The 27354-nt window shown below is 43.4% G+C and overlaps 2 protein-coding genes across 2 annotated transcripts; one reads left to right on the top strand and one right to left on the bottom strand.

Annotated features, from left to right (window-relative positions):
- Positions 1–465: 465 nt before the first annotated feature.
- LOC118409015 (TNF receptor-associated factor 2-like) lies at positions 466–13061 on the bottom strand. The gene is made up of 8 exons (XM_035809883.1): positions 12924–13061; positions 6869–7028; positions 6356–6413; positions 4411–4515; positions 4069–4239; positions 3544–3705; positions 2609–3397; positions 466–2442 (listed from the first exon to the last, which is right to left on the bottom strand). The coding sequence occupies exons 2-8, from the start codon at positions 7009–7011 to the stop codon at positions 2221–2223; spliced, it is 1650 nt and encodes a 549-aa protein (XP_035665776.1). The 5' UTR covers positions 7012–7028; positions 12924–13061; the 3' UTR covers positions 466–2220.
- On the top strand, positions 8739–27246 carry LOC118409017 (TNF receptor-associated factor 2-like). The gene is made up of 6 exons (XM_035809886.1): positions 8739–8824; positions 23015–23180; positions 24079–24184; positions 24346–24399; positions 24713–25306; positions 25479–27246. The coding sequence occupies exons 2-6, from the start codon at positions 23035–23037 to the stop codon at positions 25698–25700; spliced, it is 1122 nt and encodes a 373-aa protein (XP_035665779.1). The 5' UTR covers positions 8739–8824; positions 23015–23034; the 3' UTR covers positions 25701–27246.
- Positions 27247–27354: the final 108 nt, after the last annotated feature.

Raw genomic sequence — 27354 nt, 5'->3', positions numbered from 1 at the left:
TCATTTTCTACTCGACCACCAATGTCATCCACGCTGTATAGTCTGAGAACCGATACCACTAGTCCAGACTGAGTGAACATCCAGTAGATCTAGAGTTTACATAACTATCAACAAATGATAGAATAGATATCTTGTATGAAGTACATTGTGCTATCTAGTCAGATCAAAACAACTTTGACACAAACTCATCAAGCAACATCGTTTGTAGAGTTCAAATGAGTGGAACCTACCTGATAATACGCTGAACTGAGTTGGAGCAGTCACTGGCTTCCTTACCCGTTCTTGTAAGTGTGCTTTTGTACAAAATGTATACCCGAAAGCGGCACCGACACCAAAACCCTCTGGTTTCATCTTTCCGTTCGTAATGGTACCTTCGAATAGTACTATTTACACAGTGTGAAAGGAATAAATATGTTCGAAACCAACTCGAATACCGGCAATACATCATACAGCGAGCCGCATGAGGGCTACCACTGACTAGGGACATGGAATATATTTCACTGCAATAATGTTACAGGAAACAACAATGCTTTATTTAAGAAAATGACACAGTTGCTTGGTCAATGTAGTCACTTTGCTAGCAATTCATGGCAATTCATGTTCTTTTGCAGTCTATGCCTTTATGCCTAGTTTTCTTGCTATTTGGTTAATAGCAGTGTTATATATGCTACATGTACATTTGCAACAAAATCTAGTTAAAGCATTGGCTTACTGTTAATTCGAAAGAGCGTAACGTATCTGCAATTTGCTCAATACATGAAACGCTACCCACAGTTTGTATTTTCTATTTTTGCTATTACTAGTACATAGGCAACCCTACAGACGAGTTTACTTTACAGATAAACATACACATCACCGTAATGTTTTCATAATGACATTACATTTAGATCTCTGAATTATAATGTTTTTTCTTCTGAAAAGTTATAACTACGTACATCATGTGATTAGCTGTTGATAGACATTGATCATAAAAAGAACTAAAATCTATAGAAACATTGTATCACATTTGTGCACACAGACTTCAGGTTTTAGCCAACTGTTATCGGGCCAAATTATCTAATGAATAAGTCAGTACACTGTAGGATTATAAAGACAAACAGGCATCTGAAAATACAAAGAACAATGCCAAGAACCAACACACGGTGGAATAGTCTACCGGAGGAATTTCGCCTAATTCAACACGTTTGATCAATAAAGAGTTTACAAAGACATGGAGTCAGACCCAGTCGTTGTATTCACCAATAAAGTATTGGGCCATCTACAAAGGCCAACAATGACAATCAACTAAAGAGCGGCCTAAACAGGCGCTAAATGTGCCTACATGCCTACCGCAGCCATGTACATGTACCAGACCGAAACAATCTATAATCTACTCTACTCTACTCAAAATGTATAGGAATTCAAAATCTGAGTCATTGGAATAAACATTTGGACGACAATCAAAAAGAAGAAAACGCTGCGAAATAAACTCAATGCACAAGTGCTACATGATGAAATGACACATGTATCTTAGGTCGGGTAGTTAAAATCATGCTAATTTTGACATCATTTAAAGTTTTAGATCTAGTATTGTCTTAGATTTAACTGGTTAAGTTTTAGATCTAGTGTTGTCTTAGATTTAACTGGTACGAGCATTATATATATAGCGCCTTATATAGCACCTCACTAAACATTCTAGGATAGAATATATAAAAACTAGGATACATTTGAGAACTTAAAAATATCACAACAGTTCATTTGTGTCACTTTATGGGAGCAGTGCGTATGATCGTATAAATATATTGACGTATAAATGGTGGGAATATGGCACATAGAGCAGCTATGCTCCGAGTCAGACAGGTTGTGCGGTGTCCGCATTTCCACATATGCTGTAATTTTACGAGAGAATCTCCCCCAACCACCTTCCACCCCCCAACCAAAGTCAGGTACCCATTTTTACACCTGGGTTGAGTGAGGAAAGTCGTGTTAAGTGCATTTCCCAAGCGCACAAGATCGGTATACGTAGCAAAACAGGATCTGAATCCAGGACATCTGGGCAAAATACCCCGCAGTTACCCTACACGACCCCACGGAAAACCTTTGGTCATTTACTTTTTAGTTTCGTGGAAACGTTTTTGTGACCTTTCATAGAAAGTACTTAGGGCTGTCCCAGTTATTGTCCGTAACGAGTTTACGGGCAATCCCTGGAGCAGCCCTGAATACTAACGTTAGATTGCTCAATTAAAGGTCTGAAGTGTCCACAATGATCTTCAGAAACATGGTGTCGTCTCTGACGTAACCATGGCTGCTGCTGTCCAGTTGACTGAGCGGCACGAAGAGCGGACATCCACTGGCGATGTTCATGTCACTGGTGGGCCGCTGGAAGGACGAGCTGGTCGGGTCAGGACGGAACGCGTCCGTCACGTTTTCTCGGTTGTTCTGGTCCACCAACATGAAAGATACCTGGAGAAATAGAAAACAAAATAGATTTGCATCATTCTGTCTATGATAGGTGTGTGACAATCTGATAGTAGACAGTAGCTCAAAATTTTAGATATGTTACACACCTTGATATCGTTATTACAAAAAAAGAGAGACACAAAATTCAAATCAATCGGTGTTGTTTCACCTTTTGTCTAAACGGCCAGCGCAGTAGTCCATCGTAGTGCCCCCTCATGACGACGAAGAACAGGCTGACATGAGTGCCCTTCCCCATCCCGTCTCCGTTCAGGTAGATCCGGGCGCACATCTTGTACCCTGTACGGCTGGTGAAGAAACATGGCGAGTAGAAACTTGCTGTCTTCCCCGTAATGGCGTCGTGACGCTTACGTGTGAAGTCTGCGATCTTCCAAGTCAAGACGCCGTCGTAAGATGTCATCTCTAGCGTCTGGATCCGGAGGTCTTGTTCCGCGAGGGCAACGTCCTTCAGAGCGATGATCCTTTCCAGAGACCTGACCTTCCTCTCCAGAGTTTCGATGATCTCCCTGTCCTGACGACGTTGCCGTTCGTACGCCTCCATTTGAGAACTACATTTTTCTATCTCGCGGTTCAGAACCGCTACAATCCCCTCAAACGTGCCGACCCTTGTCTCCCATGCAGCTATTTTCCTCCTCAGTTCCTCCACCCTCGCACGTTCCTGCTCAATCCGGTTTTCTAGAGTTTTGTTGCCGCCTGACGAAGCAGCTCCCGATGCTTGCTCGCCTGACAGCTTACTTTCTATTTCTGCAATTTTTCCATCAACATCTTTAATGTCCTTTTCTAGCCGTGGAAGAAGGATTCTCATATTTTCGCGCGACTCAACCTCTTGCTGTCGATGGTGTTCGAAATTGGAATAAAAGTTGACAATGTAGGTCTTAGTCATGTTCAAATGATTTTGAACTGACTTCTTTAGATGCTCGGCCAGTTGCCTCTTCTCCATCTGTGGATGTCAAACCATCAACGTTAAACAGTGTGCATTGTCGTATATCAGTAATAAACGTTCACGCTACTATAAATAAACCCCAATATCACGGAAAGCAAAAAATCGCACGCGCGCAGGAAACACATCTACATGTAAATACTTACTTTTTCCTTGCACCCCATGTGTTCAAAGCTGCAAGCTATCTTCATTTTGGGACAGTCTCCTGTCTCGGGTTGTTGATGCTCTTGTATCTGAGCCCGAGTCAGACCTTTCTTACCACACCAGTCACACTGTACTGGGGCAACTGGGCAGGTCTGTCTGTGATCCTACAATGTATGTCAAGAGGAGTGCATCGTGTAAATAAGCTGCATTATATAGTCTGTCACTGTGCAATAATTTGGTCTCTACCAAACTGACTACGCTCGCTATTGTAGGGAGAATAATTTGCCAAGGGAGTTTTATTACCAGAGGAGTTGGTCAGCCGCGCAACCGGTGGGGAAATATTACATTTCCTATTCTTTTGCCGAATTCTACGATCCACAAACCCCCTTGCATAGGAAGGCCTGGTGGAGGCAAGAAATCACTGCTCATCGTTCAATGTAACACCTTTATCGTCAGCATAAGACATTCTGCAGGAAGTTCTTGTTTCTAACTTCGACGACAGGAAGTTCTTGTATCTAACTTCCTACCTTGTGTTCCTTATGAGGAGTTGTTTCTTGACACCACTGACACGTTACAGGTCTATATTCACAGTCAGACTGTAGATGGTTGGCCAGGTTCTTCCTGCATATTAACACCTTACAGCCTTGGCCGGCGTTGATGCATGTGATCTTCTCGAAGTCGCATTCTGAAAGATGTGCCTAAATAAACATGTTTATTCTTATTGTGTTTTCGAAGACAAATCTTGGGACATAACTTTTAAGATGCCAATAGACCCTACAAAATGATGTAGAACAACAAAATGCTGAGAACATTTTGGAGGATTAAAAATAATAAAATTATAATACAGAAAATGTATACCGGTATCTTACCATAAGATGACGAACAATGCCTTCCCATTTACAGCCATCTTCGACATTGCTGCAGAAAATTGCTATACTCAGTATCTCCCTTTCTATGGCTTTGTCGGGATACACCTGCAACAAACAAATGGAAATATAACACAGTGAAATGAGTTTCACAAATACCAAAGAGAAACAGTCTCGGTGTTACGAGCCTGGTTGCCATTAATAACAACACTTCTCTTGTAAAGATTGGTTTGATATTGAGAATTTGATCATGTTTAGTCCATATAGTTTGACTGATGTGGTTTACCGCGAAAGGTAGTATCTGTTCTTATCATAACACCGAAACGAACTGGATTCTAATGTATATTGTTGACGGCGCCCGATTTGAAGGTCTCGTCTGGGGGTGGTCATCAATGGGCCAAGTCATCCTCATCCGTTAGAAACCTCATAATCGTGTGGTAACTGCCATAGAAAAGGGTGGATAATACCATGCAAAAGCACAACCCAACCATCATTTGCCGTGGACATCACCATTGGTATCAGTAGTAGCGGATACCTGAAACATAGAAATACAAGACTGTGTTAGTCCGATGCTGCGCTTTCCTACATACAATTGCACTCCAGAAGGGTGTGGTATATTCCAATAGATTGTATATAATCAGCCGAAATTTTCAGAATTCATATTGTAGTGAATTGATATGTTTTGTAAAACAATACTAACCCCGAGCAAATCTTACCCAAATATTCTCCATACTACATCTTCATCGTGAATACTTTTGGCATAACGATACAAGCAATAAGCACACGGGAGAACAATTGTTGACATGATATGAAAGAGCACATAACAAGACTTTGAGACTTTATTAGAAAATCCGACAATATTTAGATACATCAATTAAAAACAGTCATGGTATATACACAATACGCAAGTCATGGAACAGCCCGGATCATTTTTCCAGACTGGAGACCAGGTCACTGAAACCAGTTTTGAAAGATCTTACAGATTGGGCAGACTGTAGTGCTATAGGTAGCCGATTCCACATTGATGTTGCTCTATACCTGAAAGTTCTTTTCAAGGAGATTGTCCTAGGTTTGTCCAACTTGAAATTACTACCTGATGCAAAACGAGTACTGTAATTGTGCTGTTTCTTAACATAAGACAGTTTACTGCTGAGACAGACAGGTTCATTGGTCAACACAATTCTCCTGAAAGTAGTCATAGTGTTCAATAACAACCTAGTGTTCACAGATTTCCACGAGTGTTGTTCTTGAAATCATCTTTGTAACGTAATTTTAAGATTAGGCTATATGAGTCACATTGTATTCAGTCATAGGTTGAAATTACTTAATTCCATTGGGGAATTTAGTAGAGTACTTTCGCATACTTTGGAGTAGTATGCATTTTTTTACTTTCTAAAATTATTGTCTATTGGAACATAACGTTCCCTTCTGGAGTTTAGTGCTCCTTAAAGGTCATGATATAACATGCTATCGAAATTAAACACCGTACCACGCACTTACCACAAAAGTGGGATGTCCACTTCACAGGGCAGCTTGCAGTCTTAGTTGGACGATGGATCTCTTAATCATAGCAGGACATCCGTCAAATGTAGATGATTTCACGCGTCCTTGGTATTGCGACTTATGCTAACTATGTTGACGAAGAATAAAAAACGGTTTTGGATGCAACCCTACCCACCCACCCTCTCCTCGATTCAGCAGAATTTTGTCTTGAATTGTTGACGCTATTACATTCCACTCAGAGACATTGCGAACAGCCAGAGCCAAAAAGTATATCCAATTTAGAAAAGTCTTTATTATGAAATATTTTATTTTGTTACTATAATTTTGCCGGATTCAATTCCGATAGATTTACAAGACGTAACACCAAGACATTTTATAGGTTAAGAATGTATGATTGAAGCAAAGAAATAACCATCTGAATACCAGAGTACAATGAACATCTTACGTCTTGAAGCCTTATGTCCTCGCCGCAGTCGCGAGCTCTACATCGTCGTCTCCCACTCCTAAAAATTACAGTTCGTAAAAGTGGTGCTATCATGAGTACTCAAAAAGTTTATGAATATGGCATTGATTTTCTGTCCCTAAATGATCCTCAATGCTGCACCAGTTATCATAATATACGACTATGTAATAACTTACACCTGTTTTACAAATGTTTACTGACCATTGTATCAGCCATTAGGTAATGTGTTTGAAATAAACAAAAGCTGAATCCCCCCCCCCCATTGCTAACGTTTGAAAATCCTTTGCAAAAAATTTCTCATATTCTTAACAGAAAACGAACTTGCGCACATGACTACAATTGCTTATATGTATGGTATGGAATATTTACATCGCTACCTAGCTTCAGCTCTGTATTGACAAAAACATACCCCAGTAGAACCATGAAACGTACAGCCGAAAATTCAACCGCTGTACCACATGTTAAGTATCTTTATGACTCGTCAAAATTGCTCACCTTGCGAGATCCTCCACACAGGATTGACAGTACCGATGACCACATGGTGTTTGTTTTGGTTCACAGAGCAATAACGCACAGATGGTACACAGGTATTTGGGTTCAATCCTGCCTCCCTTACGTTTAACAGCAAACCCCGGCATGGCTGGTCAGAATAGTTCTGAAAATAAGTTGTGTAAGGGTAGTCATGTTTAGGTACAACAAGACTAGTAACCAGCTACATAGATGAAACCATTGTAATCACTACGTTCTGATTGGATAGCTACGAACGCGTAACGTGTCACAGCCAATAGTCGCCCAGTTTCAATGCATTGTTTGAGAGTGTTTTGGATACGTCTTTATCTTAACATTTGATTTGTGTATCTTAGTTTGGTAGGAAATGTTATTAAGCCGGTGAGGTAATAATCATTTTGTCCCTAAATCTTTTGCCCTACCCTGAATTGAATAAGGCAGTAAAAAATGACACATATACATAACGTTACCATAGACGCAAATATTGATTGTGACACATAGGCTGACATAGCATTCAATAGAGTATGACGTCATGGGGAATACCCTTAGTCATGTAACCGGACCTTATACCTACACTGTCTACGCAGAGTGCCTTTTTAAAGTAATATGTCTTTTTCTTTTGTTTTAAAATTGGTGATTAAGGATGAATCGTCAGAGTATAATGCCAAGAGATAAGGTTGTTATGATATAATAGACACGCCCATACACACAGGTTATTTTGCTTTCACCAATCTAAAGAGACAATATTTCTCACACCTACGCGCGCAGAAGCCCAGTCACGAAAAACCATAACACAGCTCAGAAACCTCGACGAATAAAAATTTGATTACAGACAATATCACTTAGTAATTGCCTCTAAAAGGTACAGAATTAAAAGCAATCATTCAGTAGCTTTCAACTTCAAATCACCAAAATATGGATCAGTACTGATAGACAGTCCGCAGAATGGTACGGAATGACAAGCAATGGCTGCCGATTGTATACATACCTTGAAAAATGTATTGCCTCTCAATTGACGCTAAATGCAGAATTTGAACAGCGTAACTTCCTTGGAGTCGGTTCAACATTAACCGATATGAGCGGCAGAAACTACTGGCGAAATTGTATAAATCAATATGATCAGGTGATTTTCATGTGAAACTAACCTCTGACCCAATCTCCACCCTCATGTAAAAAAAACATTGTTTCGACAGCTTCGCACCACCCTCCGTACCCATTGGGGAAACCGCACACATTGACCATAGAATCACAAGTTGTAACTTAACGTAATTGTGTTTCTATTGCCGACTTATTCCTCATGTCTATTTGATGTTTAGTCAATGTGGCTATTTTCTACTATTTTTCCATCAACCTATGCATTCTAAGAAGGACTAAGCCCACCCATAATTGTGAAAACAAAACATTGCATAGAAAAATATAGATAAATAAATTGCATAGAAAGAAGAGTGCAAATATTGTTTGCATGTAGCAATCAGATACTGACACTATGTATCCACCCTGGCGAGGTATAGGCAATGTCAAATCATATCGCTATTACACTTCATGGACTCCGACGGGTCGTATTCAATTTACAGAGGACATAAACCCCGATATTTACACGAATACAATTATACCGTATATAACAGCTGTGTTCTAGGCAGCTTAAAGCCTTATACTGACTACTTTGTCTAAATGTAGTATTGTTTCATTGGTCCGAGGAGGTAATCTCCTTGATTGGTCGACTCAGTGTCGACGTCAAAGTTCAGACTCACAGGGGATTCCCCTTGTCACGTGATTACCGCTGCACCTTGCGGCCCGGCTACACAAACAACCACTGCACGGTCCGACAACGAAGAAGGACGCAAGTCCGTTTTAACAAAAGTAAGTACTGTATGACCAGAAAGAACTTTTCTGTGCTACAGACCGTGACATAAGACTACTAAGAGCGGACTGATCAAACCTCAGGTCAGTGTCGTAGTAGTTCAAGTAGTAGAATATACTGCGCGAAATGCAGGCAAGGGGAAATACGTGTGAAAGTATCCTGTCTGTTTTCGCAGACGGTAGGTAAAATTTTCAATGGTGCAGAAAACAATTCCATTATTATTTGTTTTTTTATAAGTGTAACTAGCTACTATATTGTTACAGGCAAAACGCCCATGATAATTTGCATGAAACTGTGAAACAGATCTATATGTATCCCTCCCGACGACGCCACCCCCCTCCCCACCCACACTTCCGCTTACATGTGTCGGCCAGGCAGGGCGAGCATTGTTCTTTGATGACGACTGGTGTCAAGAATGTCGACCTTTCGTTGCCTAGCAACACGACACAGTGCTGGGAACTTTACACATTAGGGTGCGGTCATATAATGCGGCGCCGTAGGTCGTCGTTTGATTTTGACGTAGTAGGATTTTCATGCGGACTGTGGCACAGAACCGACCACCGACAAGGATGAAAGACTGCCTCACGGCTTTACCAAGAATGGCCCCAGTTTGTAATGGTATGACGAATGTGACCACGTCCTTACTGAAATTAACGTACGCAAACATAGCACTAGCGCAGCAGTGAACACAGTACATGCAGTATAGCACTGGTAAAGGATATGCAGTCCTATTTATATTGCAGCAGTCCTGTGTAGGGTTATGCCTAGGTTACACATAGCCGAATTTGGCTCCCGACTCTCTCCCGACTATGGTTTAGGAGTGATTCGGGAGCTAGTCGGCTGTAGTCGGCTGGCGTTCGGCTGAGTCGGAAGGCGTTCGGCTGGCGTTCGGCTGAGTCGGCTGGTGTTCGGCTGCTCCATCCGAACGTTTTGAAATGTTCAAAACATTCGGCTCTGAACGGCAACTCTGGAATGGGTCGGTTGGTGGTCGGCTGGTGTTCGGCACGGTCGGCTAGTGTTCGGTTGGTGTTCGGGAGTAAGTCAGCAGTCAAATTAAATCTTAACCACGCCATAAACATTGCTGACTTACTCCCAGCTTGTTTCCAACTTACCAATGATTTACCCCAAGACACTCATTGCCAAGCAAAAAGACTATTGCCAGAACGTAGACGAATCACTCCCGAACTTCACACGACCGACATCCAGCTAAAAACAAAAAGACCCGATAAATGCCGCACTGGAGCTATATGTGATCTAAATTTGATCTCTTAGTGATGTTTACAAATAGAACAAAGGACATTCTTGATTAAAAACGAAAATGAGCACTCTTTTGAAAATCGCTGATTATGTCTATTTCAAGTCGAAAAGGGGTCGGCAATCGGTTGGGGATCAGTCGGGAGTGATTCGGCAGTCTGTGGCTAGAGGTCGGGATGGTTGGTGATAGGTTAGTTAGCATTTGGGACACAGTCGGGAGTAAGTCATTTACCGGTCGGGAGGTGTTCGGGACATGTTCGGCGCTAAAAAATAGGCGTGGCCTAAACTGGTCAGACTACTCCCGAACTACTGCCGACTTGGGTCGGCTAAGAGTCGGCTAGTGTTCGGGAGCCAAAGTCGGCTATGTGTAACCTAGGCATTAATAATGATTTGATTAAGAGCAGTTTAATTATCGTGTTTATGCTAGCATTGTCACATTTGACATTTTAGTCTATCGTTAGTTAAGAAAAACAGAACATAATAAATGATGTGGACTTTAAGAAATAAGTTTGATATACTAAAGCCAATCACTTTTACTTTTAGCTTACTATGTTGCTTCATCTTTAGTTAGTTTGACGTTTTCATCCATGAATTGTATATAGATTTACAATGTTATCACTCACTGACGAAGCATTGGGAGTTCCCTTTGCCTGATTGCAGACGTTGACATGAACCTTACGCAAAATAGCAATACTAGTACTATTAGGAATTGTGAAAAAAAATTACCTTTAGCTAGAAGTTGAGGTGTTAAGCCTGGCTGGAATCTTCGTCAACTGGTAGAATTTACTAAGAACGGTACTGAAGTTCACATGGAATTGGAATGTACTTTGCGGAGGCGTGTGTAACTATAGTTATAGTGATTGGTGGAAGGAATGAGTCAGTCTTGTTTTCTCGCATTCCTCGTTTGTTAACATGTTTCAGCGGGACTAAATGCAATTTCCCGTGGCCATACCTGGATATACATGGCGACAGAAGAAAACCTGTAATGATCTACTGATTTGTCATGCGTAGTAGATCAAATGTATTCTTTCCCAATATTTCCTCTACATTTACTCCTACAAATTATAATGCAATTTTTACCTGTCAAAAGTTGTGTTATCATAAATATATTATCTAAACGTAATCAGAAGGGGCAAAGTTACCATCGATGTATGCAACAAGGCGTTCATCTTCTGATAGTGTACAAACATTGAAGATTCAATTTCGTATCTACCATTAGTAATATGACGAGATTTCCCGCCATCATATCTTACAATTAAGAAATTCCGATGTCTGGATTTTACTACAATGTGGCCATTCATCCTTCAGTAATTCAGTAATTCAATCTAACTATAGCTAATCGCAACGGTTACACAATACAAACACATTGAATGAACCAAAGTGAACAGGTTCGTACTAATACATTCATACATGTACCTACTTGAAACTCCCACATACTGTGTACGAAGGTGTAACTATATGATATGCATACAGTTTCATGATTATCAAACGATGAGTCACCATTCCGCGACAAAATGTGTAAATGCAACACTGGTATTAAAACGGAAGTGAAATCACTTTAAACGGAAGTCAAATCACGGTCTTTCTGAAATGATGTTCATTCATTCTGAAGTCAATAAATGTTTGGTTAACAAAATGCACGGATCCACATACAGATCACTAAATCTGTTTGTCCCAGTGTGTTGCCTGCAAGACTGCCTTCCACTCCTAACAAGTGCAATCCGAAGTTATATGCATTGTTTAGTCATGGCATGCAGTGCAAATATACCAAGGAGGTTAAAAAAAACCTTCAGCGGCTAGTGTGGTATTTAAAACACCGCTTGTTCAGTGTAGTACTGATTTGTTCAATCTAATAGATGTAGACCTTAATCATGAATCAGTACAATCTTCCCTAGTTAATATTACTGAGAGGAGAGACAAGATATCGAGACACTAACCCCATTTTAACCGGCCGTTCGTGGTATTTTCCTGGCGGCAGCCATGTTGTTCACGTGGTAGTTTTTCGCGGGAAGCTTAGAAAGGGTCATAATGATTGCTAAAAAGGGGTCCGGGCTTGTTAGCCCACAGCCATTTTGCAACATGGTTATGAAAAATATACAGGTTCTTCGATGGGAATCAAAGGTTCGAGAAAATTGGAAAAAAGATTATGAATTTTTCCCCAAAAGTAAAACTGGAAGCAGAATTTTAATAACACGCCCTGGAATCAAATGGGTATGAATTTGAAATTAAACTAATTAAACTACTGCCTTTATATACCTGGCATTACGCTTATGTGTATTGAAGTTGTGCGGGTATCAAACGCTATATTATAGCTAGTTTTGTCAAGGAGGTTGAACTTCCTTGGTCCCGTAAATGCCAGCAATGATTACTCTTCGAATCCCCTACATTCGTTGTGGGCATGGCCAAGTGACATGTGACCAATTGTTAATGACGTCAAGGGGATTCCCCCAACAATCACGCGTGCCGTGCCTGATCAGTGCTCGGTTGTCTGCGCCAAAACTGCAGTTATAGCTGTCACCAATACCGTTCGTTTTGGTTGATCTTTTATGGCCTAAAGTACAAGTGTGTTTGCGATCCGTCCCCGGATCCCCGGATTGATTGGCGCGCAATGTGACAGGGGTATTACAGCTAGACGACTAGACGTGTAGTAGCCATATTGATCCATTCTGATTGAACCCAAATTTACTTTGAATCCGTCATACTGTACCGTCATACTATATATGTGGAACAGACTATACTAGCTTGGTACGACCGAGAGTTCAGGCAGTTCTAAATACCCTGTTTGTATCCCAAACATAACGCGGTATATAATTGTGACCATGTCCTATGCTAAGCTCGGCTGCATTATATGTTGGCACAAATGCAGTCCGACATTGCGAAACTTCCTGCCTTGCATCAGTCGCCATTTTAGCTAGATTAGTCCCTTACCTTTCGAATAAATGTTGCCTTTTTGCTTGTTGTTGTTGACTCTCATCAGATTTAACGTTGATATTTGTCACAACAGTGGAATCAGTAGGATAGGGGAGAGGACCTGATCATCAGGAGAAGCCTTCTCCCCAAGTCTGGCCACGTGTGGCATATAGATTGGTCTTGACCTAGCTACTGGGAACCACTACTGTAAGAACCAACCCCTGTACTGGGGCAGAACTATACTACACTCAGATCAAGGACCAAATCTATCTAGTGGTAGGATTCAGGCTTGTATATTTCTCTCACGCACACCATAAACCATGGCCCAAACATGAGGGTTCACGTTTACATTCCTTTTATTCTGACGCTTGTACGGTGGTTACAAATAGTATCACATAAGAGAATGCACAGTACACATCAATGCAGGAATCACATCACAATACAATGCAAAGCACACCACAATAGTAAATAGTTTCTAAGTATCCCAGGGACCCCCCGAAACCTCAATTTGGACTGTCTAACCGCACATCATTAAGAACCGCCAAGGGCTCACAGCAAAACACTAAGTGCTCACCACAATTTGTCGCCCGAGGTACAAGTCATGTCGTCGCGCCGCTCAAAGACCCGTCGGAAGCCCGAGAAAACCCGACCGCCGACCGGCCGCCCCTCAAGGAGGTCGAGATCGGTTGTTCACAGTCGAAGTCCGAATACCAAAAGCCAAAGATACCCGGGTTTCTTGGGTATATAAAGAGAAACTTTCCATCAGAGAGAGATTTTACATAATGCCAAACGGAAACAGCGATTGGTTAGAAGAGCGGCGCCCACGTGGCTTGTTGACAGGTTGACGTCACAGAGACGCGCTACCACCCTAACAGTGTGCGGCAGTCACAGGGAAGATACAATAGTCAATGACGGGGAAGGGCTCTAATAAGGGGTGATTCAGCATTAAGGGTATAGGGCTCTAGTTATCCTCACTACACCATCCCCCCCTACGGCGATGATGCGTCCCTGCATCATAAAAGGTAACACCAGCAATAGAAGGAATGCAGTAGATAATATAACAATAAGTACAATTAGTATAAAAATATAAGTATATGTTGTACAAAGCAACGGGGTAGTCAAACAGAGTGAACAGTACGTAAAGTGGGCGGCCCCCACTGTATGTCATGTGACCCGTAACTAATTACAGAAATCAGTACAGGTAGCAACACAAGTACATAATCTGCGAACCTCAGTAGAATACAGAACATTGTCGGATAGTTGAAAGATAAACGCAGTGAGCGGTCCCCACTGGTTGTACAAATGTCAAGTTAATGAGGTTAAGAAAAAAAACAACTTAACTAGAACAAATAGGAGCTTATTAACTAAACAGGGAACAGAAAGTTCACGGGTACCTAGTTTACTACGTTGGAACAGAAAATAGGAGCTTATTAACTAAACAGTGAACAAAAAGTCCACAGGTAACTAGTTACCTACGTTGGAACAGACTACAGAAACGCCTCCCTAGCGGAGACCAAGGTTAAAGCCAGGAGGCGAATGACCTTGACCTACATATTTACAATGTGGGTGGCAGATGTTGGAAACCACAAACATTTGGAAAAAAAAACGTTACCGAAACCATAATGTCGGTCGTTAAAAGGAGAAAAAGTAATTTGTTTGGCTTTTTAAACGCATTTCAGTGTGTCCAAAGGGAATTCGAAAACGATTTGACTAGTTATTCGGAATATAACGGTTTGGAGAGATCAAGAAAGAATTTGGAGTGTCGTTAACCACTTTTCTTCATAGCCGAAAAGGAAAATAGAGACCAATGGCACATCAGAACATAAAAAGAGACATAGAACATGAATACATGGTACATAAAACATACAAAAATGCATTGAGTGTTGTGACCAGGACCACAGGTTGTGCAATGGGAAGTCGGCGATGGTTTAAACCGACCTGAGACTCAGGCACACGGGACCGGGACACCAGGAAGTCACCAGGGAAGAGCGAGCACGGAGGAGGGCGAACTCAGCAATCTATCACTGACTCTGTGTGAGAACTCTGACCTTACATCCTACCTCTTCTTTGAAACGCCATAAAGATGCGAAAAGGAGGCCGGACTGACCAAACAGAAAAGGTATATACATATTTACAACATAAAAAATGTTTCACTTTTGACAACACTTTGATAATAAGAACAATAATAAAAGAAAGGGGTCGAGCCACTCAGACCCATAAAAACTTAAACAAGGCAGTGTTCAACTTGACCCTTGAAGCGCGACTTCACAGGGAACCGCTGAACCACTAACCACCTAAAAAGTGACTTATACAGAGCGGGGGGAACACCCCTCTGCCTGTCACCCGGGAACTAAAAATGCTCTTAGTTTAACAACCTAATAACCTTGCTGGGACCGCCCTGGTAAACCGGCGTCGCGCACTCGAAACAGGGGAAGGCCTTTATGGGAAAGGAGGAGCCAAGAATCATCGAACTGCAGAAACCTCTGTCACTCACAAACCGTAACCGTCTACTCAGATCGTTCGTTAGCACAAAAGAGGTCAAGACCTGACACGTGCACAAGGGGGGTCAAGACCTGACACGCGCCTGATGTCTATATGTGAGTTGGTGTTCGTTCGCGGCGAGGAACACACAACGTCAGGCAGGTGGTGGACGTCCGTTGGACATGTGGACTGGAAGCGGTGAGTTAGATGTCACGGTGGCGCACACGCAGATAGATGGCGTCAGGTGGGCCGTGGCATTGTCGCTGTCAGGTACGGATGATAAAGCACAGTCTCACACACGCAGATGACAGAGTCTCTGTAGGAACGAGTCTCTGTAGGAACGTCAGGATCGACGGGAGACTGAAGACTGGCACTAGCCGATGACGGCGTGGCGGAGCGAAGATGGTGACGCTCCCAGCATTGACGAGACGTGGCGACAGCATGATGTACGTGATGACAAAGTGACGGCACACGGCGTTGGAGAGGCCGTTGGCGGTACAGGTGTGATGACGGCGTAGCGGAGGTTGGTATACGCACCTGTCGTCGATGACACAGCCTGGTGACGTATGGCGTGGTGGAGTGACGTGGTGCGGTCGGCGTCGCAGTCGCAGTTCATGTGGCTTCCTCACGTCTGGATTGACGGAGGTTGACACTGTGATGCGGTACACTGGCGACGGTGTGGGTAGCCGGACGGGAAGACACACCTGTTGGTGGGCGTGGTGCAGACACGGAGCTGAGTGTCCGGAAGACGTGACGTGATGACAAGAATCGCCGACTGTACTGTCCGAATCAAACGTGTGCTGGAGTAGGACGGCCATAAGAAAGTGAGTGACGTTGGTAACGCATCGGGTAGGCCCAGTGCTAGCCCGGCGACCCCCGTTTGGGGCGGAGGGGCTCTAGTAAACCACAAGGTGAGCAGAATTAGACCCTCCTTCCATATTTTAACCCGGCGTGGAAGCGGCGACGCCACAGGTCCCCCAGACCTGCCATGTATTTGCTTTGCCCAGCCTCGACAAAGAACCCATATTTAAAGGGGCGTGGGTTTGTGACGCCCAAGGCTTCTACTCTAACATTTCATCATACATCCAAAATCTAAACTAGAAACAACAACACATCAAATCAATTACAAAAGTATGGCACGATGCAAGGGAGGGGTAGGGTACGGACTACACCGTAAGTCACGATTGATGACCACCAAGCCAACCCACGACCGGAGGCCAGCACAACACGGCGACTGAAGAGATGCCCAGCCGGTGTTCACCTGAAGAAAAATAAGCATTGCACGGGGTAGCGGCCACAGTCACAACAACAATACATGCATATAAACATAACCAATACGCATACAACAATAAAACACAACAGCTACAATAGAGCAGTGTCTCTGTCTTAAGAGTTCATAATGTCCAAATGAAGGTTGTTGAAACCACTTAGGGATGAACAGGATGCATGGTCGACCGGCTCAGGAAGGAACAGGACCGCCGCCAAGACGCTGAGGTCGACACGGACGCGATTGCGTAACAAGTTGCCGAAAGTGTGACACGTTCAAGAGTCCGACGTGGTCACTTCCGGGGTTGGTGGTCTGGTACAGAGGCATAGCGTAAGTCCGATGCCAGTACCATTACCGTGGGGAGCTCTGGAACACTCTGGTCCATCAACGCGAAGAGTTAGACACTCACAAACGTCCGGTGTGTCTATCTCAATGTCGACAGCACAGTTTGGAGATGAAGTCGATGCAACATACATAAGTCCGTAGTTACACACCTACTGTCACTGGAACTGAGCCTACACAAGTCCGACAGCTCAGTCAGAGTCAGAATCATCACTAGCACTGCTGTCAAACGCGTCCGAGGGAAACACGAAGTCAGAGAGATATGCTGGAAGGTTGATGGACCGCGAAGGGCGCGTCCGGCGATCCGTCGTCATGGCTGGGTCCAAGGCAGCTAGTAGGTCAGGATACGATGACGTCGGTGACGGGACAGGAACCCCAGGGGATGACTCCGCCGACTGGTCAGGATACGATGACGTCGGTGACGGGAGAGGAACCCCAGGGGATGACTCCGCCGACTGGTCAGGATACGATGGCGTCGCTGACGTCCCCGGGCATGGTGATGTTGCCCCGGGGCTCGGCGGAGATGTGGTGATCGGCGTCCCGTCGGGTGGTTGGGGTGTCGGTCCATCTCTGGCGGGGTCGGCAGGAGTTGACGACGTTGTAGTGGCCTGGTTCTGTGCCTGTACAGTAAGAGGAAGAGAAAGAGAGGGACTTTGTCCCGGGTTACGGGCGTCCCCGGTCGGGCCGAGATGGTCCCTGGGTCGGGTCCGACGTTGACGTCTGCGTCTGGGGGGGAGAAAATCTGGATCTCCGACCTGGGGAATAAGGAGTTTTGAGTCCTCGAAATGGGCCGTCACCTCTTCTCGACGCCCTCTGTTATTCCTGAGCCTATAGGCAGAATCACCGATTCTGGCTACTACCGTGTAAGGCCCGGAATACTTTTTGCCCAGCTTTCTAACTAATCCCTTCTTAATAGAGTGTTTTAAGCGCAGCACTTGATCTCCGATTCCATAAGGTTTACCGTGAATTTTCTTATCATAGAGCTCCTTTTGACGTCCTTGTGCGGTTTTGGTATTTTGCTGAACTAAAGAAAAAATTTCGGGAAACTAACAACAAAGGGTGGCTAGGCCGTTGCCAGGCAACCCTGACGGGCAGACGGGGCAGGGTCTTGGTGCAGTGCACGTGGAGTTTGCGTGCCGTTGCCATAGAGACGCCGGATGGCCTTCGGATGGAAAATGTACAAGACAGGTAGGAGAGGCCTTGCACAAACATGTAGCTTACGCAATCATCCAGGGACAACCTGGCCGGAACTAGTTAATTGGAAAGTCAAGGTGGTCACCTTCTAATTTCTTACGCATTCTCCCGTGGTGGGAAATGTGCAGACGGGCACGAAAAACAAACACGCAGTTTTGAAAATGAAAAAAAAAATGACTGTCTATTGTGGGGTGCTCTCACCACCCCGAATACGGAGAAATTGCCAAAAATTTTAAGAGAGACTTATTTGACGAAAACACACACCAACAGACTCAGTAAAAGGGACTCGCACTGCACGAATGTGCTGACATTTTAGCCTCTAGGACTGGAGTAACATAACGGAAATAAAAACACCGTACAAAATAATAAGGAACCGACGAAACAACCAGCTGGACTCAAACATGACGAGAAATGATTTAAAATTGACAATTCACCCTAACAACTAACAAAGGAGTTTAAATAGACCCAGGGGAAGGGGGGTTGATATTGTCTGATTCGGAAAAGCCAGCCCCACAGAGACAAGTAATTCCTCAGAACTTTCCAGAAGGTGTTGGAAAGATGAAATTACAGATCAATGGCCGTGAACCGGATGGCAGGGGTCATAGATCAGAAGGGTGGACAGATGAGACGATCACTAAGAAACAAAGAACAGATTGACTCTATTCCAGGGGGCGATATCTTGGAAACGTGTGAAACAGTGTATTTTTGTAGTCTCAGCATTTTGAAGGACAAGTAGAACAACTCAATTATCATGGATACACCCACAAGCACACCACCGAGGGATTACAAAACTGTGGGAAAGTAAACGCGTCAATTTGTCATACATGAGTTCGCACGATAACACAGCAAAACAATCTTCAAAATCAAAACTATGTTGGCAAACGAGGCAGTGTACCAGGCCAGTATCAGTTCGATCAAACAACAATACAATAGAATAAACTAAAACCACAGAACCAAAGTCATCCTGCAAAAAGTGACTTCGTACCGAAAAAAGTATAACATAGGAAAACGAAGAAGGACAATCCTTCCGCTGGTCAAAACGCTTGATAAACAAAACACACACAGGAATCACAATTTTAACTCACGACTAACAAATTAACAGTTAACTTGGACAGGAGGAATCTGACCGGCTAAGATAACTGGACACACGACTAACGTAACGGTAGAGAAACTGCAGTTCAACTAACCAAAAGGAAGGGATAAATTTATACTCTTTCGAAAATCCAACTAGGTGTACCGCTACAGAGCCACTAGGTGGGTCAAAAGTCTCAAATACACGGAAAGAAAAATCACTCACTGTCAGATCACAGATAGCCTACCGACAATACCCAAGACCACAGTTAACCGAAAAAGGCACACTGTCAACACACACGAAACCTTCCCCACCACACAAGAACAGCAAAATATGCACCTGGGACGGGAGCTCAACTTTACGGGTTAAAACCAGAAATAGGGAGAAAAACACACGGAAGGTGGAATGTGAAATCACGGCCAAACCTGACAGAACTAGGACACACACAAAAACACAACGACCACGTAGGAAAGTAAAACAAAGGCTAGGACTGTAGGAGGGCGTTACAACGGATCAAACTGGACGTTTTAGATTCGTTACTGTGGCAGGAATAAATCTAAGAACACGACAAGGCAAGGTTTAAGAAATGGAACAAGGAGAATACGAGAATGAGTAGAAATAAAGAACCAAACTTCTAACAGAACACAAATTAAGTGTCGGCTTGAGAAAGTGGTAACGACTTGGTCAAAATCGAAGAAAGGCTCTAATTCAAACACAACTCAATTATTTAACGTTAACGAGTAGACGTTTATAAAGGGGGAATCAAGAAGGACAAGGAACCACTTGTAAGGTCCGATGACCCGGAGATGGTTTTTTCCAAGACCCGGGTAGCAGGACGGGGTCCCGTCGATTGGAGTTGGCCGGCAGGAGGGGCCGAACTCAGGTGGCGACAGGCTGACATTGGCCACTCGGTGAACAATGATAAAATACGAAATCACCGTTCGAATTAGGAGCGACATCGTTATGAGGTCCTTAACTACGTTAGAAATCATTTGTGGAAAGCGGCAAGATACTTTTGAAACAAACAAGGACGAAAAGGCGAATTTGGGAGGAAGAGGACACGCCGGACTCACACAGGCACTTTAGTCATGGTTAGAATCGATGGGTCGTAATTTAGAAAAACTGAGAAAACTAGAGTTTACCGACGATTAAACCGAGGAACCACCGTACAAGTCGGACAAGAACAAAGGAACGAGGTTCATTCCCGGTGTTAGGAACCATTTGTGGCATATAGATTGGTCTTGACCTAGCTATTGGGAACCACTACTCTAAGTTCCAACCCCTGTACTGGGGAAGTACTCTACTACACTCAGATCAATGACCAAATCTATCTAGTGGTAGGATTCAGGCTTGTATATTTCTCTCACGCACACCATAAACCAAGGCCCAAACATGAGGGTTCACGTTTACATTCCTTTTATTCTGACGCTTGTACGGTGGTTACAAATAGTCTCACATAAGAGAATGCACAGTACACATCAATGCAGGAATCACATCACAATACAATGCAAAGCACACCACAATAGTAAATAGTTTCTAAGTATCCCAGGGACCCCCCGAAACCTCAATTTGGACTGTCTAACCGCACATCATTAAGAACCGCCAAGGGCTCACAGCAAAACACTAAGTGCTCACCACAATTTGTCGCCCGAGGTACAAGTCATGTCGTCGCGCCGCTCAAAGACCCGTCGGAAGCCCGAGAAAACCCGACCGCCGACCGGCCGCCCCTCAAGGAGGTCGAGATCGGTTGTTCACAGTCGAAGTCCGAATACCAAAAGCCAAAGATACCCGGGTTTCTTGGGTATATAAAGAGAAACTTTCCATCAGAGAGAGATTTTACATAATGCCAAACGGAAACAGCGATTGGTTAGAAGAGCGGCGCCCACGTGGCTTGTTGACAGGTTGACGTCACAGAGACGCGCTACCACCCTAACAGTGTGCGGCAGTCACAGGGAAGATACAATAGTCAATGACGGGGAAGGGCTCTAATAAGGGGTGATTCAGCATTAAGGGTATAGGGCTCTAGTTATCCTCACTACACACGTATACTTCCGTATTCGCCTGTCACTGGAAGTTCCCCATGTAGTTTCACAATGCGCGGTTCAAAGTTCCTACATCTTTAATAGTCTGATGTATACCGGCATGCCTTGTGTGTACATGAGAGAGGGTTTTACTGTTGCAGGCACGAGAAAATTGATATATATTAATGTAGACTTGACCTTGTTACGGTTCTTTCAGAAGGTTCATTACCATCGACCATCCTGTTACCCTGTTTTTGCACAACTAAGAGTTACTATAATATTCTGACAAGTTGGATGTTTGACATATGAAATATTACAGTGAGGTTGGCTGGCGGTAAGCGGTACAGTCGCACGACAGTCAAAGTACACGAAACTGCAGGAAATGTTATTTTAGAAATAATGTGGAGCGCAATGTGTTTCATAGGGTAAATACAGCCTTTGTCAACAGCCTGAGAGCAGGGATACTAGACTACTATTGGCGATCACCCAACTCAAAGACATTGGTGTATGACGCATGCGCAATGAAATGTGAAGAAACGTGACTTCTTTTTAAATCAATTACTGTACAGGTACGATCATGACTGCTGAAAAAGACTAATAGGAAAATTGACTTTGCTTCATATTATTATTGTTTGACGTAAGCAGATAATTGTGGTATTTTTGACGCCCTTCTGCTTCAGATATTTCGTTTTAGCACAAGTACGTGCGTCTCGATATTGTGTTCCCATTAGCTTTCTACGCCTATCTAGGCTAGTAAGATTGTCATATTTCTCGCACACATTGATTAAATGTTGCAGGTGTCTACCTGGGTGTGGTCAAGCCAGGTCATGGCCAATGTGTAAGCCTTGCGATAGTTCATTATAACAACCATACTTGTCGATCTACGGTAAGAATTCGGTTTCAAATGTGTATGAATATACCTGTAGAGATTTACTCGCCAATTACGCAAGAAATAAGGTCAAACTTACCGGATTGTCTTCATAAATCACGTCCGGGTAAAACCTGGTTAGATTTGCATTCCTAGCTTTTGTATGAGTCACAATCACGTGACATTACGTCTGCAAGCAGGGTCATAGAGTTTCGTTCCATGGAAGGGTGAGGCATTTCTCTGCAGACGTAATGTCACGTGATCATGCGTGACTCATACAAATGTAGGAATCCAAATAGGTTGCTGCTATTCATTGACTGGTCATCCACATGACAAATATGAGTCATTCCGTTTGATACTCACGGCCCTTTCCTTACTTACCCTCAGCTTGATTTCTGAAGCGCAACTCTCATAACAACGCCAAACTCACTGCACGAGTATGCGTTTCAGAAATCAAGCTGAGGGTAAGGTGTACATGTATCAAACGTAATGACTCATATTTGTCATGTGGAGGGCCAATGAATCAATGAATAGCAGCAAGCTGTTAAGATTTGCATTCCTAGCTTTTGTTTGAGTGACGATCACGTGACATTACGTCTGCACTGCTGCACACCTAGACCTGCTCCTTCTTTACCCGGACATGATTTATGTTCTAACGTCCTTGATCAGAGTAAGACACTTCTCCGCGTCCCACTTGTAGAGCGACGGCCAATGTGTGAAAGTCTCCTTAGCATTTACTCCAGGAAATGACCACGTTTGTACACTAGTAATATTAGCTCATCACGACAAAAAAGAGGACGCGTATCAGTAACGCAACCAGTAGCAGCTTTGCTATAACGCTAGCGCTTGTTTTTCATTCTGAAGGGTGAAGAAGGCAGGGCGCCATGCCGGGGTACGCGCCTGATCTGTTCTTGGACGATGTCTCCCACTACACTTGTGTTGTGTGCGGGCTTGTTTTGAAACAAGCATGGCAGACAGACAAGGGTGATCGGTACTGCAAAACCTGTGAAAGTCAAGAATATCCTCAAAGGTAAAAGTTCGATCGCGGTTGCTAAGTTCCTCCTTATCTTTGGTTTGTCATCTTGATTGTGGTAACAACAGGAAGTCATATATGTCGATCTCGGTCAAATTTGGTTATGTGTCATTTCTATCCTCACATATTATAGATTTGTTTAGGATTCGACTGTAAAATGACGCTTAAGAATAGAAGACGTCTCACACGATCGCCAGCATAAAACTTGAACACCATTTTGTTAAGTTTTAAAACGCATTTCGTTCATTAGTTGTTACACACGCGGCAAATGTGCAATGAGTCATTTTTCACTCGGCGTTTCAGGTTGCCTATCCTCACATATTATTAGAGATTTGTTTAGGATTCGATTGTAAAATGACGCTTAAGAATAGAAGACGTCTCACACGATCACCAGCATAAAACTTGAACACCATTTTGTTAAGTTTTAAAACGCATTTCGTTCATTAGTTGTTGCACACGCGGCAAATGTGCAATGAGTCATTTTTCACTCGGCGTTTCAGGTTGCCTATCCTCACATATTATTACAGATTTGTCTAGGATTTGACTGTAAAATGACGCTTTGAAATGCAAGACGTCTAATGTACTCCTCAGCATCAAACTTGAACACCATTTTGTTAAGTTTTAAAACGCATTTGGTGTTAAACTGACTTCCTGCTCCCTCTTAACTTAGGGATATACATAGGGATGTTCAATAAACACGCTGACACACATACTCACGAGTCAGTCCTGCATGTGTATTCACTCAAGGTCACTCCACGAAGAACATTCCAGACCCGGGCTGTACCATTCGTGAGGGGGGTAGATTATTCTAAACTAAGTAAACTAACATTTGGTTCATTAGTTGTTACACACGCGGCAAATGTGCAATGAGTCATCTTCTCACTCGGTGTTTCAGGTTGCGGGCATACTATGACAAGGCTACAGACAGGGAGGTACAGGCTCTGCGAGTTCTGTGCACCGATGACACGTGTCGCTGGTCTGGGCCGCTGAAGGAGTACCAGGTAGGTTTAAGAAGGAAAGTTGCTTTATTGGTCGCTGTCTTTGAACATATTGGTATCTTGTGTTGTATAAATATATGTTGCAATAAAAAGATGTTGGAATCTTAGTTTACTCAAATGTTTTTTTGAAGATATTAAAGTGGTTTAGTTCCTTTTTTGTTCAGGACCATTGTCACAACTGCCATACACCTCGCCAGCTGTACAACCACTACATCCAGGTATGCCATGTTGAATATTTCTACATATCTGAACTTGAAAGTTCATCTGTGTTGGCAGAAGTCATTCTTTAACTAGTTTTATTGTAATTTACAACACAAAAATTGGACTCACACAAATTTTCGTCATGGTAGCAGTGGATTGTTCATTCCTTGGTAAAGACTGGTGCTGTTCAGTCCAATTTTTGTGTTGGATATTACTTATTACTTGTTTTAGGATTATGCCACGAAATTGCCCAGGAGTTATTTGCGCCTTTACTGTTTCGGGCTAAAACATGTATAGCGTCTTAGACTGCAATTATAATTCCTTTTTCAGGGTCTGCAACAGCAGATCAGCCAATCGCTACAAGACGTGAATAACAGGATCCAACAGTTATCACGTCAGTCGGAGGCTAGGCCAGCACCTGTGGCTAGAGGAAATCATGAGCGGGCTTTGGTACTAGGGGCGCGGGAAGCATCGCTGGAAGGAATGCGCATCCTCACAGTCCTCAATCGCGAGATGGAAGAGTGCAGTGGTCGGGTGGAGGCGTTAGAGCAACAGCATCGCCAAGAAAGGGAGACCTTTAAGACTCTAGAGAAGAAAGTTGAGAGTCTTCAAAGGATGCTCGTTCAGCAGCAGGTGGCCCTCGCGGAACAAGACCTCCGGATCCAGACCCTCGAATTGACCAGCTATGACGGCATCCTGACCTGGAAGATTCCGGATTTCGCTCACAAGCGCCACGACGCCATCACGGGGAAGACAGCAAGTTTCTACTCGCCATGTTTCTTCACCAGCCGTACAGGGTACAAGATGTGCGCCCGGATCTACCTGAACGGAGACGGGATGGGGAAGGGCACTCATGTCAGCCTGTTCTTCGTCGTCATGAGGGGTCACTACGATGGACTTCTACGCTGGCCTTTCAGACAGAAGGTGAATACTCGCACATGTCGTTGTGTTATCTATTGCTTAGTTTTTTGTTGCTTAAAGATTATAAAGCCACCGGAAAATTACTGTGATCTAAAAAAAGACAACCGTTTTTGCGAGAGTGATAAGTTATCAACGTGAAGCTTATTGTTAATTTTTATTCTTTCTTTATCCACAGTTGACCTTCATGCTCCTGGACCAAAACAATCACAAGCACGTGACAGACGCGTTCCGTCCTGACCCGACCAGCTCGTCCTTCCAGCGGCCCACCAGTGACATGAACATCGCCAGTGGATGTCCGCTCTTCGTGCCGCTCAGTCAGCTGGACAGTAGCAGCCACGGTTACGTCAGAGGGGACACCATGTTTCTCAAGATCATCGTGGACACTTCGGACCTTTAAGTATGCATTCTAAATGCAATGAGGTCCAAAGACGGAATTTCAATTAAGTTCGATTAATTAGGTGCTGTCTGAAAGACCGACCATCTTGTATTCCTTAACTGGCATTTCACTTTCGGTCAGTCCATGTCCTTGTACTATTTCGTTATGATTTTGAGTTTGACCGCTCTCTTTGGTCCAATTTGTTTATACACCCTACCCTTGTCCCATGTATGCCCTATTAACTTACTGTACATGACTCAAATACTACAGGAAGGGTTTCTGCACTGTACGGTTGTCTGTTAAATTCCATTTCATCTATTGGCTGCGGGCACAAAAAGTCACCCCCCTCTCATGGATCTAAATTATAATGGAATCGTCTGTAAACGGCACAGAACATTGCGTCAGGGAATTCCCCACCCGGTTCCCCCACAGCTCCGTGCTATATGAGCTTATAATTCCAGGAGAAAATCACTCTCCTTTGTGAATTCGAACAGGCCCAATCTCTTGGAAGGACGCTAGGATCTAAAGGTTAGTCTGTCTCCCATACAGTTGAACTGATGATGTTTCATGCTACACAGAATAGTAAATTCACAATGACCGATGAAAGATTGTGTAATGACAACATTGGGATAACAAAGGGAGTTGGTGGTGACTTAAAGCGTGCCTTTTGACTGTATATGTTTATGGCATACCGCGAGTCTTCTGAGCGACTCTAATTTCATACAGAAATATGTCGATTCAGTCGCTCTGATCTTGTATGTGTTTATGGAAATATTTATATGCGTCTCGGAGCAGTCGCAGATAGGAGTTGTTGTACATATATTTCTGAACTGTTGTACGGCCCCTCTGCAACCTGACGGCGATCACGCTGCGACCTCGCTGCGAACTAAATTGGATTTGTGTCACTTTTGTTTTCATAATTGGAATATCACTCAAAATTTAAACTGTGACTGAAAAAAAGAACAGCATACATAGCGAAAAAAGATTCGTTTTGTACTATGAAATTGCAAAGCGTTCGGTCGCAGGTCGGTCGCAGGACGGTCGCGGTGAGGTCTCCGTCCTAATGGCTTGGAGCTATAAAGAACCCACGGAAAGAATCAAGCTTCTTCCTTAGTTACCTGTTGGTGTTACCGCTGCAGGAGGGAAATGTAATTTTTCGTATAAGCTACCATGGTGGAACTCCATTTGGGCATTCAATCTATTTACTAGAAGTTAAAGTACCATGTATTGAGGGTTCGGGGACCATAAATGTATATAGTAGTTAACGTTAACCTCCGAGTAGATCTACTTGGGGCCGGACAATATCCAAAAGACTAAACACTATCTAATTGACCTCTAATAGTATCGAGGCACTGTCTGGAGATAGCATAGTTGTAGGCAGATACGAGTGTTCTGCAACAGTATGAGAAAATTGGGACGAACTTGTAACGTATCGTTTCCAAGGACGGCCAAGCCAACACAGTGTTGTCATAGGACAACATGTACCCACAGATTCATTCAACATAGTTGAATGTAGGGTAGACCATGGCCATGTACAGGACACCGGTGTTTCCGTGAAGCACGCTAAATAAATTTGTGTTGTTGTCAAGTTCTCGTCTTAAGTGGAATTATTGTACATGTCATTACCTACAAGCCAAGAAAAGAGACTATTAGCGCTGCGGTATAGAGAATATTG

The sequence above is a fragment of the Branchiostoma floridae genome, unplaced genomic scaffold (assembly GCF_000003815.2).
Source record: "Branchiostoma floridae strain S238N-H82 unplaced genomic scaffold, Bfl_VNyyK Sc7u5tJ_818, whole genome shotgun sequence".
In the NCBI taxonomy this organism is placed as follows: domain Eukaryota; kingdom Metazoa; phylum Chordata; class Leptocardii; order Amphioxiformes; family Branchiostomatidae; genus Branchiostoma; species Branchiostoma floridae.
The sequence above is the reverse complement of the archived record's forward strand: the minus strand, read 5'-3'. Positions and strand labels throughout refer to the sequence as shown.

What these genes read in the sequence shown, in the direction of transcription:
- LOC118409017 (XM_035809886.1), top strand. Translation starts at nt 23,035, where the DNA reads ATGCCGGGGTACGCGCCTGATCTGTTCTTGGACGATGTCTCCCACTAC. An exon ending in GGCCGCTGAAGGAGTACCAG is followed by an intron (nt 24,185 to 24,345) that starts GTAGGTTTAAGA and finishes TTTTTTGTTCAG; the next exon opens with GACCATTGTCACAACTGCCA. An exon ending in TGTACAACCACTACATCCAG is followed by an intron (nt 24,400 to 24,712) that starts GTATGCCATGTT and finishes TTCCTTTTTCAG; the next exon opens with GGTCTGCAACAGCAGATCAG.
- LOC118409015 (XM_035809883.1), bottom strand. Translation starts at nt 7,011, where the DNA reads ATGCCGGGGTTTGCTGTTAAACGTAAGGGAGGCAGGATTGAACCCAAA. An exon ending in AGGACATAAGGCTTCAAGAC is followed by an intron (nt 4,516 to 6,355) that starts GTAAGATGTTCA and finishes TGTTTGTTGCAG; the next exon opens with GTGTATCCCGACAAAGCCAT. An exon ending in GCTGGCCGTTTAGACAAAAG is followed by an intron (nt 2,443 to 2,608) that starts GTGAAACAACAC and finishes CTATTTCTCCAG; the next exon opens with GTATCTTTCATGTTGGTGGA.